This window comes from Notothenia rossii (assembly GCF_949606895.1).
Source record: "Notothenia rossii genome assembly, chromosome: 10".
Taxonomy (NCBI): domain Eukaryota; kingdom Metazoa; phylum Chordata; class Actinopteri; order Perciformes; family Nototheniidae; genus Notothenia; species Notothenia rossii.
In genome coordinates, this window is record NC_136908.1 from 59,350,425 (window position 1) to 59,365,585 (window position 15,161).

At 41.9% G+C, this 15,161-nt stretch overlaps 1 protein-coding gene across 8 annotated transcripts in view; it reads left to right on the forward strand.

The window, feature by feature from the left end:
• Nucleotides 1-15,161, forward strand: part of grm8a (glutamate receptor, metabotropic 8a) — a 330,926-nt gene that overhangs the window by 243,254 nt on the left and 72,511 nt on the right. For all 8 annotated transcript variants that reach the window (XR_013803239.1, XR_013803240.1, XR_013803241.1 and 5 more), the window contains exons 8-11: nucleotides 2,053-2,192; nucleotides 6,037-6,183; nucleotides 7,661-8,082; nucleotides 9,729-10,095. Coding sequence is in view for 4 of the 8 variants with exons in the window: in XM_079654162.1 (XP_079510288.1) it covers nucleotides 2,053-2,192; nucleotides 6,037-6,183; nucleotides 7,661-8,082; nucleotides 9,729-10,095 (1,076 nt within the window). In the remaining 4 variants the exon portion in view is untranslated. The remainder of the gene's footprint in view (nucleotides 1-2,052; nucleotides 2,193-6,036; nucleotides 6,184-7,660; nucleotides 8,083-9,728; nucleotides 10,096-15,161) is intronic.

The following is a 15,161-nucleotide window of genomic DNA, read 5'->3' on the forward strand; positions in this document are numbered from 1 at the left end:
ACTCAGATCTATTCAACAAAAAACCCCGCTGTAATATATACGCTTTCCACCATACAATATTAATAAAAGTGAAGTACAGTGCTTATATCCCTTATATCCCTTCAGTATGCTTTTAAAAATGTTTTAATGAGATGATGGAATCAAAGCTGAACTATATAAAAAGGCACACATGCTGAAAACCCAACCCAAGGGGGTCTGGGGGGATTCTCCCCCAGGAGATTTTTAGAAATACTAACATAAACTATGCATTCTGGTACACTCTGAGAACGCCTGCATGCACAGCGTTAGAAAATCGGGCCTTCAAAATAAAAGTTTGACTTTTTACCCAAAAAAAAAAAAAAAGAATTCCAATTTCTTTTTTTTTCACTCACACATCCGCGTCCCACTCGAAACGGTCGTGGGTCGCGGATGTGTGATTGAAAAAATAAAAAATTGGAATTCTTTTTTTTTTTTTGGGGGGAAAAAGTCGAACTTTTATTTTGAAGGCCCGATTTTCTTTTTTTCAATCACACATCCGCGACCCACTCGAAACGGTCGTGGGTCCCGACCCACCAGTTGAGAACCACTGCCCTAAAGCACACTCCGCTTTATGGTCTGTTTCACTGAACACCAAGTTCTATTCAAGAAAAGTTGAAACTGGAGATTGAGACCACAAACTCTTTAGAAAAATGTTTAGTGTAGGAGAAGTAGGGCCATTTTCTCATAGTCTTTTCACAAAAACAATGCAAGTTTAAGGCACTTCTGCATTGCCTTCCCTCTCAGACGTGAATGGTGATGCTTAGTGCCTATTATACTGGAAACACACTAACAATAATATATAACAGTAGTGTGTACTGTAGCCTAGCAAGCACGTACACGTCAAATAATGTAATGTTCAAATCAAAGCAATTTAAAAGGTAAGGTATTTTATTACTTCTCGGTATTCAGGCGACGTCCATAAGTGTGTGTGTGTGTGTGTGTGTGTGTGTGTGTGTGTGTGTGTGTGTGTGTGTGTACCGCTTCCTTTCATAAATTGGCCTCATTCATAACAGTGAGAGATTGTGACTTCTTCTTTTGTCTCGCTATCGATTCAGCCTTCCCCATTCATCTTTCTTACTCTCTCAATAAACCTCATTGTCAGTCCTGCTTATTCTCTCTCTTATTTACCTATTACTGTATATGTATCTCTCATTCCTTAGGATGACAGTGAGAGAGCCTTTGCTTCTCTTTTCCCTTTGTTTTCTCTCTACCCTCTACTTATTTTGTTTATCTCTCAAACACTTTTCCTTTTTGTGTACATATTTTCCTCCTGTTATTTTCCGTGCTTCTTTCTCTGTCTGTGTGACTCTCCTTTGTCTCGATTTGCAATCTTCATCATCAGACTGTTTTCCCCAGAAAACAGGGTCCCACCGTATCAATAACTGATCTCCATAATGCAGTGCTTTTTCCACATGCGCTCTGTAATTGCATTTCCTTTATGCTACACCACATTCAGCAGTCTGATTTGATTGTATTGCTCCATAAAAGACAGAAGGTGTGTAAGACGGAGAGAGAAGGATAAGAGGTTTACATTCAGCCTTATTGGCGGTAAGAAAACGAAACCTTGGAGGACACATTAACTTATCCATTCATGTGAATATTCAATCACTCCGGTCTATAGCAAACACAGATGCAGGGACAATACAATTCAGCCTATTTCATCTACTAAACAAACCACCTGAGGTAACCTTTATAAGTATACATGTATGTAATTAGTTTATTTAATCCTTTCTGAATTCAAAATCTGCTATTACCCATATTTATATAATAAAACACAAAATATTATTGAACTTGAAAATAAAATGTATTTATCGTCTGAATATGGCAAAAAAAAAAAAAAAAGATTTCAGAAGATGTTCTGAAAGCCAAGACTTTGTTTGTTTAGAATCAACCAAAAAATGAACCTCACATCACATGAATCAATGAGTATCTCAGAATGCACCGTTGCAACATCGTCTGATTTCGACAGAGCAGGTCACACATTTCACGATATCGCATTAAACTTAATTTTGACCTTCTCTCCCACTGTTGCAGGAAGTGCCGGTACTCCAGTGGTTTTCAACGAGAACGGAGACGCTCCAGGAAGATACGACATATTCCAGTACCAGCCCACCAACAGGTCAACTGCAGAGTACAGAGTCATCGGCTCCTGGACCAATAAACTACACCTCAAAGTGAGTCTTACACACATATTCAAAAGGTCAAGAAGACACACAAAATGGTGTCATCAGCTTGCTGTAATTTGAACTTTCTTTTATATTTGCAATTTTCTTCTGTGTAACGAAAAAATCTAAGATATATATTGGTTTGAGTGGTTTATTGACATGAATGCTTTTGGCTGGATTTGTTTGAAACATAGCATTTGTTTGGATGCAACATGAAGCTAAAATCAAGTGTAGATATTTACTTCTCTTTAGAACGCTGTGTGTTGTTCAGGGCAGTGGGCGCATTGGCACTGTCAATCCTTTTGGGGCACCACTCTGCGCCGTTCACACACTTACCGAAAAACATTCAGAGTTGTCCAAAGCTAAGCTCTTCACTGGCAGCTTTAGAATGAATCCCACTATCATTTAAATGTTGTTTTTTTGGGGACCTGATTTGTTTTGTTCCCAAAGCTTCAGAGGTCCCCATGATGTGAGTGTGTAAACATATTGATGTCCCCAAAACGTGATAAATACTAACACACAACACACACATATATTATCTGTGAGTGTCTGCCTACACTTCAGCGTACACCTGAACTTCCACGCTGAACAATTAAATTCAGTGGACAAGAAGGCTGGAATCCCATTGTCTTTGTATTAATTTCTTACTCACTGACTTACACACAAACACACACACACACACACACACACACACACACACACGCACACGCACACGCACACGCGCACGCACGCACACACACACACACACACACACAAACCTTGAACACACCGGTGTGTTTGATGTTTGAAATCCACCATGGACTTCATTAGAAAGGCCAGATGACAGATGAGAAGTCTAATAGTCACACAATGCTTTCTGCCTGATGGACGGCCTGGCTGACTGAGAGAGAAAGAGACGGCAGCAACACAAAGGACACACACATAGTTAAGACACACATGACTGGGCTCTTTGACAGATGACAAATTAACAGATGTATTTGATTTGTTTAACAGTCCAGTCGGGTTTGAAGGCACAGCAGCAGATGTAGTGACTGCAGCAGGTGAAAGTGTTCACCATCAACACATTGTTTGAACGCTTATCAGGAGAAAGAATATTGTGGCCGTCAGGTGCAAACACATTATATCGGCCCAAAACATTTCCATGAAAAAGTTGTGACATTTAAAAAAATATGCAAATAAAAAAAAACACATACAAATTAAGAAACGTTCAGTATATTTCAAATGACTAGGTTAGCTACGTTAGCTAGCTAGTTTCCAGCAAATCTGCAATCATTTTGGGGTCCCAGATGTGTGCATCACTTTTTGGGCGGTGGTGGCGAAGTCCATCGGGACTTGGCTTGGCAACTGGAAGGTCACCAGTTCAAGTCCCGGAAAGACCAAGTGCTACCGAGGTGTCCCTGAGCAAGGCACCGTTCCCTACACTGCTCCCCGGGTGCCGTACATAATGGCAGCTCACTGCTCCTAACACTAGGATGGGTCAAATGCAGAGAAACCGTTTCGTTACATAGTACCTGTACTACGTAACGACAATAAGTTGAATCTTCTTCTTCTTCTTCTTAATGTCCCCATTTCCGTTGTGTTTTGAGCTTGCAGCGTTTTTTATGTGCAGTATTTCGTTTATGCAGTGATTTTAGTAAGAGCTTCGCATGTATCGCCAAGTTGGTGAATGTATTCTAAATCTGTGGTCAAGTTGGTGAAGGTGTTTCTTCATTTGTATGAGCTTTGACACATTGGTGTTTTTAAAATGTGCATAGTTTTTGAAAGTGCCTCAAAGTATCATTGTAAATGTTTTGTTGGACAAACAGTACTTCGAAACCATTAAGGCGATGATTATAATACAAGCAGATTCCTGTTACTCTTATTATTGTTTCCTATACGTAATTAATGGGAAGAAGGTCCACGACCTGGTATGTGTTGTTTTGGCTGGTGGATAATTGATGGTTATTTTGCAAATTAAGGTGTACAGTATGTGAAATATTTCTGCACTAACTTTGCAGGCTATGAATAAATAATGAGTAAAAACACTGAGTAAACATCGTCAAACAGTACCTATTAAAAAAAGTTTCAACAATAAGTAAGACAATTTACTCTCCTGTGCACAAACAGTATGCCTTTTTCTGATCATTTAAATATTTTACCCTGACAGATATATTTGCAGCATTGAGTTATGAACCACCAGTAACCCAATATTGTTGTTTAAGTGTTGCAAGAGTTTCTATATGCATTTCAATAATCAAATCAGGCCCTGATGAGTTTTCCCTCCTAACTAGTTTTTGTTTCACTGGTACTTTGTGTGCCTGTTTGAAACAGTAACGCTCCATTTTTACTAATCACCCTCGGCGATGGAGGAGCCTCCGGGATTGGGTATAATTACAAACTATCGCACACATAACAAAGAAATTAAACGCACACGTACCAGACATACGGGAAGCGAGCGGTTCTTGGTAATACCAGCATGACACAAGCACACACAAACAAAATGCACACATGGAGGAACATGTGCCCCCACACACACAGACACCAATACAGATGGCCTGTGTGTGCCAGATCTGATTATGATCTGATTGCTGGCTTCCAGACTCGCTGATGTTAGTTTTGTGGCCGGCAGCGTTCAGGAAATCGAGCAGAGGATCTGCGTGTGCTAATTGCTCTCCAAGTTGCCCTGAAGACTCACAGTCTGCAGGTACAGAGAGTGATAAAGGACTGTTAACACAAAGCAATGCCAGCTTCAGCACAGGGGAGCCAGTCTTTGTCGCATGAAATCCCACAAAATGGAGGGAAGTTATGTTTTGCTACATGAATACACCAATAATGTCTGGTTTGTACTGATGCACTTACGACAAAACACAACACAAATATCATACTTTGTCTGATGTTCTCATCTCCTCTGCTCTACTTGCTTGTTCTGGAGAGACTGCTGAAAGCCACGCTGACGGTGTATTACTCTTTTAATCAGACGGGTGGCGTAGTGAGGACGTATTTGCGTAGGCCAACACGGAAGTTAGCATCCCAAGTGTCCCCTTGTGGATTTACTCTGGGCTCAGCAGGTGAAACACTAAAGAGGGGCTTCCACATGTGGCAGACCAGGTGATGGTGCTGCCGGGTTTGGCACCCCCCCTATAACTTTGTCCAGGGTGGTCGTACGCCCACCAAAATCACACTGGTGTTTGCTGTTCACCTGTAGTTCTCGCACAGAAAAGCATTTCACTCTGGGCTCAGCAGGTGAGAAACTGAAGAGGGGTTTCCACATGTGGCAGACCAGGTGTTGGTGCTGCCGGATTTGGCACCCCCACTTTACATTTGTCCAAGATAGTCATACTGTAACCAAAATCAGACTGGTGTTTGCTGTCCCCCTCTAGTTTGTGCACACACAAGCATTTTACTCTGGGCTCGGCAGGTGAAAAACTAAAGAGGGGCTTCCACATGTGGCAGACCAGGTGTTGGTGCCGCCGGGTTTGGCACCCCCACTATAACTTTGTCCAATATGGTCGTACTCCCACCAAAATCACACTGGTGTTTGCTGTTCACCTCTAGTTTGTGCACAGAAAAGCATTTCACTCTGGGCTCAGCAGGTGAGAAACTAAAGAGGGGCTTCCACATGCTAAATATGTCCGGGTTTTGGGACTCATTCCTGCACCACTCTTTATTCAGGCTTTGAGTATCTTATAGGCTGCTGGGAGTGGAGTGGGTAGAGAGCTGAACATTTCTGATCAACGAAACACATTCCTATGTTTGAGTGACAGGTTCTGTTGCATTCAAAGGCCTACGTGATCTTTTATTTCCCTGCAATGGGTCTTCAAAAAGATTTGGAAAACAAAACCTCTCCTGTCTCTCCTCTCCTCTCTTCTCCTAGGTGGAGGCCATGCGTTGGAAGAAAGGCGACCCCTCGCTCCCCCCCTCTGTGTGCAGCATCCCATGCCGTACAGGCGAAAGGAAGAAAGTGGTGAAAGGTGTGCCGTGCTGCTGGCATTGTGAGCGCTGCGAGGGATACCACTATCAGGTAGATCTCTGGAGGAACTCTTGCTTCACAATTCGCCTGAGGGTGCTAAACTTTCGGGGTTGTCTCACATCTCTCTTATGTCTGTCTCTGTTGTATTGAATTGAGAATTTAGTATAAACTTAAAAAACATGGAGACAAAAAAGCTTATTTTACAAACAACATGTAATACTGACGTTTGGCATGTTGTTCATCGGTAAAGGACATTTCTGCCAGCAATTGTCTGATTACTCTACTCTACAGTACAGCTCTGTTCCCCTTGAGTCAGGATATTTAGTTTGAACTCATTTGAAGGCAATCACAAAAAACTTAGATGGCCCTTTTAGGATTTACATATGCAGCAAGAAGCCCACAGATGCTATTATATTTAATAGAAGTACAATCTTTGGCGAGAAATGGTTCCGTTACACCCCCCTGGTTAATTACATCACAGTTAGGGACCATTTTGGCAGCCGATCATCGTTATATTAAGTTAAAAAGTCCGTGTACGATCAAGTCTTTGAGCAAAGAGTTCCCTCGTTCAGGAAGCAATAAAGGAGAAGGGAAAATATGAGCCAAGACAGCAGCTGGCGATGTCATAGTGAGCGATCAATACTCATTCTGAAGATACATGCATTAGCTGTAAAATCTATAATCTCTTTGACACAATTAGGGTTTTAGTGGATAGTAAAATAGCATTGCAGCATGGCAACAAACAAATAGCTTAACTATAAAAGAAAGATGGCGTACAAATCTTTATTTTTCATTAGGCAGTCTGTTTAAAGAGGGACATGACACACACAAACTCATACTCTGTTGCTTAGTAAATAAATCAGCTGCTTTTAATGTGAAAGCATTTTGGATTTACAGCGTATTTACATAAATGTGGGAGCTTTAAGGTTAGTTTATTTATATGGCGTATTTCAAACAAAGGCAATAACACATAATAACTACAAACTAAATAATTAAACGAAAAGAAAATTCATAAAAGAGAGAAACTAGTGACTTTGTAAATACACATAATGATGCGAGAGGTGCTGAAGTGCAATTATTAAACATAGTTAAATGACTTAAAGGGCAAGGTTCTCAGGCTGGATAGAAAAGAACGTTTTTCCCAGGTCTGCGGAGCAAAAACTACGGAAGAGGATTAGGGTCAAATAAAAAAAAATAAAAAAATGGGGATTTGAAAAAAATGAAATATTGTTTTAGTTCTGAGTTTCCTCAGAATTCTGACTTTTTTTTCAGAACTAAAAAAAATATATATTTGTTTCACATCCCCACATTTTATTTTTCATGTGGCCCTAATCCTCTCCCGTAAAAAACAATAAAAGTTGTCTCAACGAATTAGGTTTGAACCCTGGGGATGATACCACCCCCAATGATCTGAAAGCTATGGCTGGCTCGTAACAAAGTATACATACTGACACAATGTTTGTGTTGTGATGATGGAGCGAATTAATATACCCGTTTAACTTCCAATATCAAAACCGTGTGTCCCCAGGCATCAGAGTTCACCTGTGAGCTTTGTCCCTACGAGATGCGACCCGATGTCAACCGCACCGGCTGCGTTCCCATCCCCATCATCAAGCTGGAGTGGCATTCCCCCTGGGCCGTCTTCCCCGTCTTCATATCCATGCTGGGCATCATCGCCACCTCCTTCGTCATCGTCACGTTCGTGCGGCACAACGACACGCCCATCGTGCGAGCGTCCGGGCGGGAGATGAGCTACGTGCTGCTAACGGGAATCTTCCTGTGCTACGCCATTACGTTCCTGATGATCGCGACGCCCGATGTCGGGGTGTGTTCCCTCAGGAGGATTTTCTTGGGCTTGGGGATGTGTTTCAGCTACGCAGCGCTGCTAACCAAAACCAACAGGATACACCGCATCTTCGAACAAGGGAAGAAGTCTGTAACAGCCCCCAGGTGAACACTACACCTCACTGTCAGTACACACACACTCTTTGTTTCTCGCCATGTACATTTGGAGTGTTGGGAAGGAAAGGTCGTGTGTTTCAGAACCTCCCTTTCTCCCTTACTAAGCTGCTCACAATCATTATTCATCATTTATTTCTCATCCCTTATTTATGAGTCATGAACTCGCACTCACCCATTGTACTGTTTGCTCTCATTGTGAGTGACTCTTGGAGAGAGCATCAACTAAGTGGCTAAAATGTTAATGCGGTATTTAATAGAGCTTAGGTTCCTGTCCCTGCTGCCCAGATGGTCATCTGTCTTTCCCTCCGCCCATCCGTAACAGTTTCACAGCTATTCATCAAACATTTTTCTATGATCATTAGGATTTTACCAATTCCAGGAAATACAAATAATTCTGTGTGACTTGCTCTTACTGGAAAACGTGAAGGGAAATAAACAGACACCAGTAAATACACTGAACAAAATCAAGGGAGGCCACTATGGGATGCATTTTGAGGCTTTTTCCGGTTTCCAGTATGTAATATTCAGCAGGTAGTCAGTCTCTAAGCAGCTGTTGAGCCAGGTGAATAGAGCCATACGTTTGTTTTGACAGTGCATGTGCGGGAGGAAATGATAGGAGCTTATGTTTTTGAGTATTGTTTGCCCCCATTTTTGTCTCTCTGGCATCCCGGATGATCATCTCATTCCCTCTATTCAGTGTGATATGTTCTTCTCCTCACTGCCCATGTTTTTCATTATTGCCTCAAATCTCATCATTACCTTTTCCCTGATCTCCCTCCAACACTCAGTGTGTGTTTGAATGGGCTACATAGAATATATTAGATTGCTGCTGTAGAGCAGGCACCTTGAAGAAGTCATCTTTAGGCACCAAAGGACTAGTTTTCAGGTTGGTGGCCAAGGTATTGGTCAAGTAACATACCTTATTGGCCAAATAATTTAATTCAACATATTCAATATTTTTATTTAACATTGATACATTTTTAAAGCACACATTTTCCTGTGAGAAAAACTTCTGACCATGGGTTGCCCCACTCAAAATGTAGTCTTTATCTCTGCTATTACGAGACAATTCTTAGACCAGGTCAAGTCAAGTCCGAGTCAGGACCGAGTCTTAAGGCAGTCAAGACCAATTCAAGACTGAGTTAAGAACAAATCCAGTCGTGTGTTCAGGACCGTGTTGGATAATATCTTTCCAAAACGAATCCTCTGCTTTACGTAACTGGATGTAAGCGGCTTAGACAAGTTTGTTTACAATACCATACACTATGATAATACTTGATTGCCAGATAAAGTGAATGCTGAACTCTCCAACGCACAATAAACAAGGATCTGACAGAGACTTAAAGGACACCAGAATTTAAATACACATTTAAAACTAATCACAGGCATAAGGCACAGCTGGGAAGGGAGGAAAAACAAAAGGGCAGCAGGTGAAAAGAATCGGATAATCGAAAAAAGATTGGAAACACACAGACAGGAAGTAGAGACAGAAATGAAACAGGGTGAACAACTTTTTCAAAATATAACGGGAAAAAGCTAAGACGTATCTTGACAAAAACAACAGACATATACAATAACATTACATTATATTTGACATGATAGGCCACTCATACCAGTGATCCTCTCCTCCCCAGGTTAATCTCTCCCGCCTCCCAGCTGGCCATCACCTTCTCGCTCATCTCAGTCCAGCTGCTGGGCGTCTTCGTCTGGTTCGCGGTGGACCCCCCCCACACGGTGGTGGATTACGGCGAGCAGCGGACCCAGGATCCGTTGTCGGCACGCGGCGTCCTCAAGTGTGACATCTCGGACCTGTCGCTCATCTGCTCCCTGGGTTACTCCATCCTGCTGATGGTGACGTGCACGGTTTACGCCATCAAGACGCGAGGCGTGCCCGAAACATTCAACGAGGCCAAGCCCATCGGATTCACCATGTACACCACCTGCATCATCTGGCTGGCGTTCATACCCATCTTCTTCGGAACGTCACAGTCCGCAGAAAGGGTGAGTGCTTTTGTTTTATGTATTCAATCCTACTAAACACCTTACTTATACTGTGGGGGAAACTTCTGTGTAGCAATGCAGGAGGAGTCACCGACTCAAAAGGAAACACGGGGAGAGCTGGAGCTTTGATGTCAAACACTGATGGTTTATTTCGGAGCTTCGGCCGGAGAATTCACAAGACAAGTCCTTAGCCAGAGGTTCTGACTTCACGGTAGAGTTGCCACGTCAATTCTGAAGAGCTCTACCCCAGACCCATGTATTCAGTTAGTTCAGAGAGAATAATCAACATGCTGAATAACAAGAAAGAATGATAGCACCTCTATCAGCTGATGCCAACAGGCAGGAACAGGGAGACAGAACACTGAGAGCACAGCAGCCAAGGTTACAGGTGCGTGTGCTCAGTCAGGACAGAATGAACTGATAAACTGGGTCAAAGTTATGGGTCTTGGAAAATATTTCCCCAACATATACTGTATACTAGTATACTTAATACTTTAGAGGTCCCCTATTATACTGTTTTTCTGATATATACAAAACATGTCTCTGAAGTGTTTGGCTCCAAACACCAAACAGATCATTGCAGCATTACCCATAATCCCCTCTGTTTCAGCCCTGTTTCAAAAGTGCTGATTCTCTGTCTGTTACTTTAGATGAAAACAAGGAGCCCCTCCCCACGCCCCTCTGAGAGAGATTTGGTTCAAAAGAACTCAATGGTGCTCTAGGAGGAGATTCAGGTGATAAGGTGGGGGGGGGGGGGGGGGGTGTACCTTGGTTGCTGATTGGCTAATGGTTACACAAGCCCAAAAAATCGTTCTGACATCATAAAGTGGCCAAAATCTGATCAGCTAATTTTCAGACAGGTTTGTATAGAAATGGATCAGGACAAAAAGAGAGAGAATCTTTTTCCCTGAAACTTTCAGAATCTCTTTACACAGGAGACACACGTTGATGTATACAAAACAAGTGTATGTTGCATAATAGGTTACCTTTAACTGCTGTTTTTAACTGTATTTTATGAACTACAGTCTACAGAGAGTGTGAGTATATTGCATATGTCTTTACTTCATCCCCATCATCTATAGTCTGCAAAGAGGATGAAACCATGGTGTGCGTCTCTCTGTTGGATTACCCTGTATATGACCTGTTTGGGATTTAAAGCAATTTTCTTTGAGACACCACAGTCTGCAAAAAAATATGTCTACTGTGGGAATTTGTTCCTGGTGTGGCTGGGATTTAGATGATTTGTGTTTGATACTAATGTATGTGTGTGAAATGTCTTTTATAAGAAGACAATTCACTGACAGGCGGGCTGGGATGTGTGGTTTACGGGCTTTCTGTGAGCATGAAGGAACTCTCATGAGAACCATTTTGCAGTATCTTTAAGTTTTGGAATCACTTTTTTGAGTCATACATTTGCATGATTTCAAATGGCAAAAAGTATATATTTCTCTCTTTCCAAGACAGCCTGGGGGAGATAAAACTGTTTCTCCTGGCACTGAGGGATAGATTTGTTTTTCAGATGTAGCTGTACTAATGGTTGGGCGTCCAAAACCTCCTGACAACCCCCCGCCAGTAAAAGAGGATTTACAGTCTGACTTATTGACTGGATCCTTGCCCTGGTCCACCTTTTAGAGGGTTGTGCTGTCGAGCGTGTTCTTCCCACCTTTAGTCAATTATTGATGGCTATATGATGTGAGGGAGATGTAACTTTAATGTGTGTGTGTGTGTGTGTGTGTGTGTGTGTGTGTGTGTGTGTGTGTGTGTGTGTGGGCAGCCTTTACAGAGTTCATCTAAAGTTTAACTGCAGTTATATGCACGTGTGTTGTGTTTCGTTGGATCATGTGAGCTGTCTGTTATCATCTTCTACACATGTAATGTATTTTAGAGATCCATATACTGTAGAGTCAGAAAGACTTGTATTTCTTGGGGCAGTAGTTACCAACATGGTTAATCTCAAGGATCTCAAAATAACACAAAAGAGAGAAACATTTTGTTATTCGATGTTGTCTTTCTTTTGCTTTTGGAATGCTTGGTGTTTTCACTTCAATCAATCAGTCGATCAAAATACTTTATTCACCCCAGGGGGAAATAAGGGTTCGTGACATTTGCACCATATTAGAATGAAATTAAAACCACGCAATAAAAGTATGTGTAGCCACTGGGATTGGTGTTTTAGGCACGGGGCCTCAACAGATTTAGATTCAGACTTGGAGAAGACATGGTAAAGCTCTCGGTGCAATCCTTGTTGGCCCAAACAGTCCGATAGCCATCAAAGACAGCAGGGTGTCCGCGGGGTCTTAAAAAGTATTAAAAGTTGATAAATCAATTGAGTGAAAATGAAGGTAATTAAAAAGTATTAAACAGCATTTTCCAAGGTATTACATTTTGTAGCTTGTTTTCAATAAGTATATAAATTGTCCAAAGAGGTTGTATTCTACAGTCAGCCTGAATGTAATCATTGCGTAGGTGTGTAGTGTGATTCTGTGTTGTTTATTTATGGCATCCCGTTGGATTTGACGTCATCTGAACAGGACATCGCACGCTCACTGCTTGATAGCGCGCCGAGCTCCGTTTACGCCGGTTGCTAAGCAACATCGTTATGGGGAAATGCAAGTCTGCGTCCAAATGGTTGGAAGATAAGGAGGAAGGACAATCAATACTGTATATAGTCAATGTGAGGTAAAGTGTGTCGCCAAGGTAACCGGTTAGAACTCCAAGTGGTGATGAGGTCTTAAAATGTATGGGAAGGGTCTTGGGGTTACCTTGATGGTAACGTTGTCCAAACGGGAAGCTATCAATGGGAGCGTTGTTCTCAGATATATCCTGGTGCAGCCATGTTTCCATAAAACATATTTAACTACACTCCAGATATTCCATAACACTGTTAGCTTGATCGTTCCACAAGCCAGTGATCTTACGTTGCCCATGCTGAGAGGGTGGAGACCAGGCTTATGTTTCCGTTTCCCATACACCTGGACCCAGCTCTCCCACACATCTGCTCGTCAGTTTCCCCATCCTTTGTCTCCTTCTCCAGATTTCCTTGGAGATAGGTGTTGTTCCAATCACTATGCCAGCTGGCGTTAGCGTGATCAGCTGTCCCTGGGTATATCAAGCCTCTTACGCAGCGTCCACACGGCGCTGTGCGTTGAAGCTTGCCGGTGAGCTTGTCTGAAACTCGACCAACAGCCAATCACATGAATCTCCCGCCCCGGACACACAAGCAAGCAGTTTGATTGGCTATAGTTCGCACTGGCATATGATTTGATTGGCTGACGCTTCCGCCGAAGCTTCAAAAGTTGAACATTGCTCAACTTTTGAAGCGAGCAAAGCGAAGCAACGCTCCCAGAATGCAGTTCGGCAAAGCGTGACGTCACCCCATTCAAAGTGAATGCACAGAAGCATTGAAGCTTCAACGCACGCCGCCGTGTGGACGGGCCGTTATAATCAATTATTTGTTTTACTGCTCATCGGTCATGCTTTTGATCATAGCATTGTGAAGCACCTTGAGATGACGTTGTTTTTAAAGTGTGCTATATAAATGAAATGTATTATTATTATTATTATTATTATTATTATTATTATTATTATTATATGCTAGGGCTGCACGATATTGAAAAAAACTGACATTGCGATATTCTTTTCCCCTGCGATATATATTGCGTTTTTTTTAACTATATTTAACCGGATGAAGGATTTTAGTCACGGACGTCTGGATCTTAACTGGATGACTCATCAAACCTTAAGTCATGATCTAACATGTCATGATAATGCATGTTGCTTCCCCTCAAATAAGGGGGTTCATCTGTGAATGAAGAAGAGAAGAACCTGTTTGTATCCAAAATAGTTCCAGATGGCAGATGTTGCTTTTCTTTTTGGAAGTAAATCTTCATTCTCTCCGGTATTGTCCTCCTGTGCCTCGCTCATTTTTTACCGTTGTTTTTTGATGGTCTGCAAACTAGCGGGGCGGGGCCTGCTGTGATCTGATCAAGTACCCCTGACATGAGAGCCGTGCAAGTTTTCCTTTTGTAGCAGGCAGCAAAATAATTGTAACATGACGTGTTTGAGTTAATTTACCTACTTAATATCACACGTCCTAAAAAAAAAAAGATTTGTAAAATTTTTTTTTTTAATTAAATAAATCGCACATATCGCGGTTATCGCCATGACACGATATATCGTTCAGCCCTATTATATGTTCATATTAGGTATAACCTTTATTTGAAGAAACGCTTTATTTTGGCAATGAAGGTTAGGAGCCTTATGGAAACAATAAGGGAGTTAGTTGACAGCCTAGAAGAGATGTCCTTTGACCTTATCAGTATAGGAATCAGGGCATGAACATACAAACACTCAACTAGCACATCTGCTTCATAACCATACAGTGCACACACAGTACACCGTTGTGTTTACCTGCATGTAGTTTCATGATTCCATTACTTGATAGTGTGGTTTTTAAAATAAATCCCTTCATTGAGATTCAAGGCACGTCTTTGATTGCAGATGTCATGGCTACTACATCACAATAAACATTTGTATGCAGCAAATGTACACATGGTAGATATATAAGCACTCTGCAGGCATTGTGGTGAACACATAGATAACCCTTTATCCTTCACAGGTTCAAGTATAACATAATATGCACATAAACGGCAGGGTTACAAAACCTCAAGCTGTTTAGAAAGGAAATGTATCAAGTCAAGTACAGATACGAAGGGTGTCCTTGAAATCCATCTCCACAATCTCAAAGACAGTCCAGTCGTGTGCTCCCCTTCTACACAAACACTGACTGCTTGTATGTCCCAATAAAAGAGACGGCTCTTATAGATCTCTCCTTATTTCCGAGTGTCAGCCTAGCAATTTCCATTTCTCCATTTTCTGGCGTCTTAGCTCATTTCTCTTTCTGAGGCGTGTGCCCGCCTCCGTCGCATGACAAAAAGCTGACATCAAAGCGATCCAGTCTAATCACACATCAGGGAAATCAGACTCTTGCTGGATGCTTCATGCCGTTTTGCCTTTGCTCGCTTTCGATACGGGAGAGAGTTATGATGCAGGAAGTTTGAAGTGAA